Raw genomic sequence first — 1,343 nt, forward strand, 5'->3', positions numbered from 1 at the left:
TGTTAAGGGTCGTACGACTTTAATTACAAGGCATGGTCATCTAGACCTAGTTGCATATGCAACTTTTTTGCTAAGTAATAAAGTTAAACATAATACTTTCTTAAATTGTTCGTATTCCAAGTACGAGGAATAGGACGGCATCTAAGGCTCCAAGGAGTTATGTACCTTCCCTTACTTCTTCTTTGATTTGGTATGGCCCTTCCTAGTTAGGGGTTAACATTCCATCTTCATTAGCTCGCCCAACCGCTTCTATTTTTCTCAAAACAAGATCCCCCATCTTTAGCAGACGCTTAGACACCTTGCGGTTGTATGCCCTCATCATTTTAAGATGGTAGATTTCATGTTTAAGTGCCGCATTGCCCTTGGCTTCTGGAAGAAAGTCCAGGGCCGTCTTCATAGCCTTCCTATGGGCCAACTCATCATATAGAATTACCCAAAAGGTAGGTTTGTACATCTCAATTGGGAGTACGGGTTCAGCGCCGTAGACTAGAAAGAATGGGGTCTCTCCTGTTGAACTCTTAGTTGTGGTTCGAATAGACCATAACACATTCACCAACTCGTCTTCCCAAAGGTAACCTGCTTTCTCAAGCTTGCGCCTGATGCCTTTGGAGATCATCTTGTTGTAAGCCTCAACTTGGCCATTAGCTTGCGAACGTCCGACCGAGGCAAAACAACGAGTGATGCCCTAGTCACTTAGCCAATTTTTTAGTTAGGGCATTTCGAATTGGGGTTCATTATTATCGAACACCATCGACTATGGCGCACCATAACGAGTGATTATATGTTTCCAGATTAAAGCCGGACACATCCGTCCCCTTGATCCCTCGAACGGCCTCCCACCCATTTGGTGAAGTAGTCTACTACTACTAACACATACCGCCTCTGCCCGGACGCAGGAGTATACTGCCCTAACATGTCCATGCCCCATTATGCAAAGGGGAGTGGAATGCTTATGGACAGTAAAGGTGGCAAACCTCTGCACTTCATTTTTTCACCATTTTCATGGCGTCTGAATTCATGTTCGGCTTGTAATACCCCAAATGGGTAACCTTTTCTGCTAAGGCTCGTCCGCCTATATGGGATCCACATTGCCCTTGGTGGAGGTCGTCCAATACATCATGCCCTCTCTCTAGGGTGATACACTTCGAGTACGGCTTATAAAATGCTTTTTTGAGTAGCTCCTCATTCTTCATTTCGAACTAGGCCGCTTTCCTTTTCATCAGCCAGCTGTCCTTGGGATCGTCCAAGAGTGTTCTATCCCTCAAACAGGAGATCACCCCGTCTGTCCAAGTGGAGCTTTTGTCTATGATCTGTACGGGTTTAACATCAATACTCTTCTTTTC

At 45.0% G+C, this 1,343-nt stretch overlaps 1 protein-coding gene across 1 annotated transcript; it reads right to left on the bottom strand.

Moving 5' to 3' along the window:
- Positions 1 to 202: 202 nt before the first annotated feature.
- Positions 203 to 616, bottom strand: LOC110713505. Its single transcript, XM_021891949.1, has one exon. It carries the CDS (start codon positions 614 to 616, stop codon positions 203 to 205), a length of 414 nt encoding a protein of 137 aa, XP_021747641.1.
- Between the last annotated feature and the right edge of the window lie 727 nt (positions 617 to 1,343).

This window comes from Chenopodium quinoa, unplaced genomic scaffold (assembly GCF_001683475.1).
Source record: "Chenopodium quinoa cultivar QQ74 unplaced genomic scaffold, ASM168347v1, whole genome shotgun sequence".
In the NCBI taxonomy this organism is placed as follows: domain Eukaryota; kingdom Viridiplantae; phylum Streptophyta; class Magnoliopsida; order Caryophyllales; family Amaranthaceae; genus Chenopodium; species Chenopodium quinoa.

Bases quoted from the DNA above. Each gene is read 5' to 3' on its own strand.
- LOC110713505 (XM_021891949.1), bottom strand. From the start codon at position 616: ATGATCTCCAAAGGCATCAGGCGCAAGCTTGAGAAAGCAGGTTACCTT.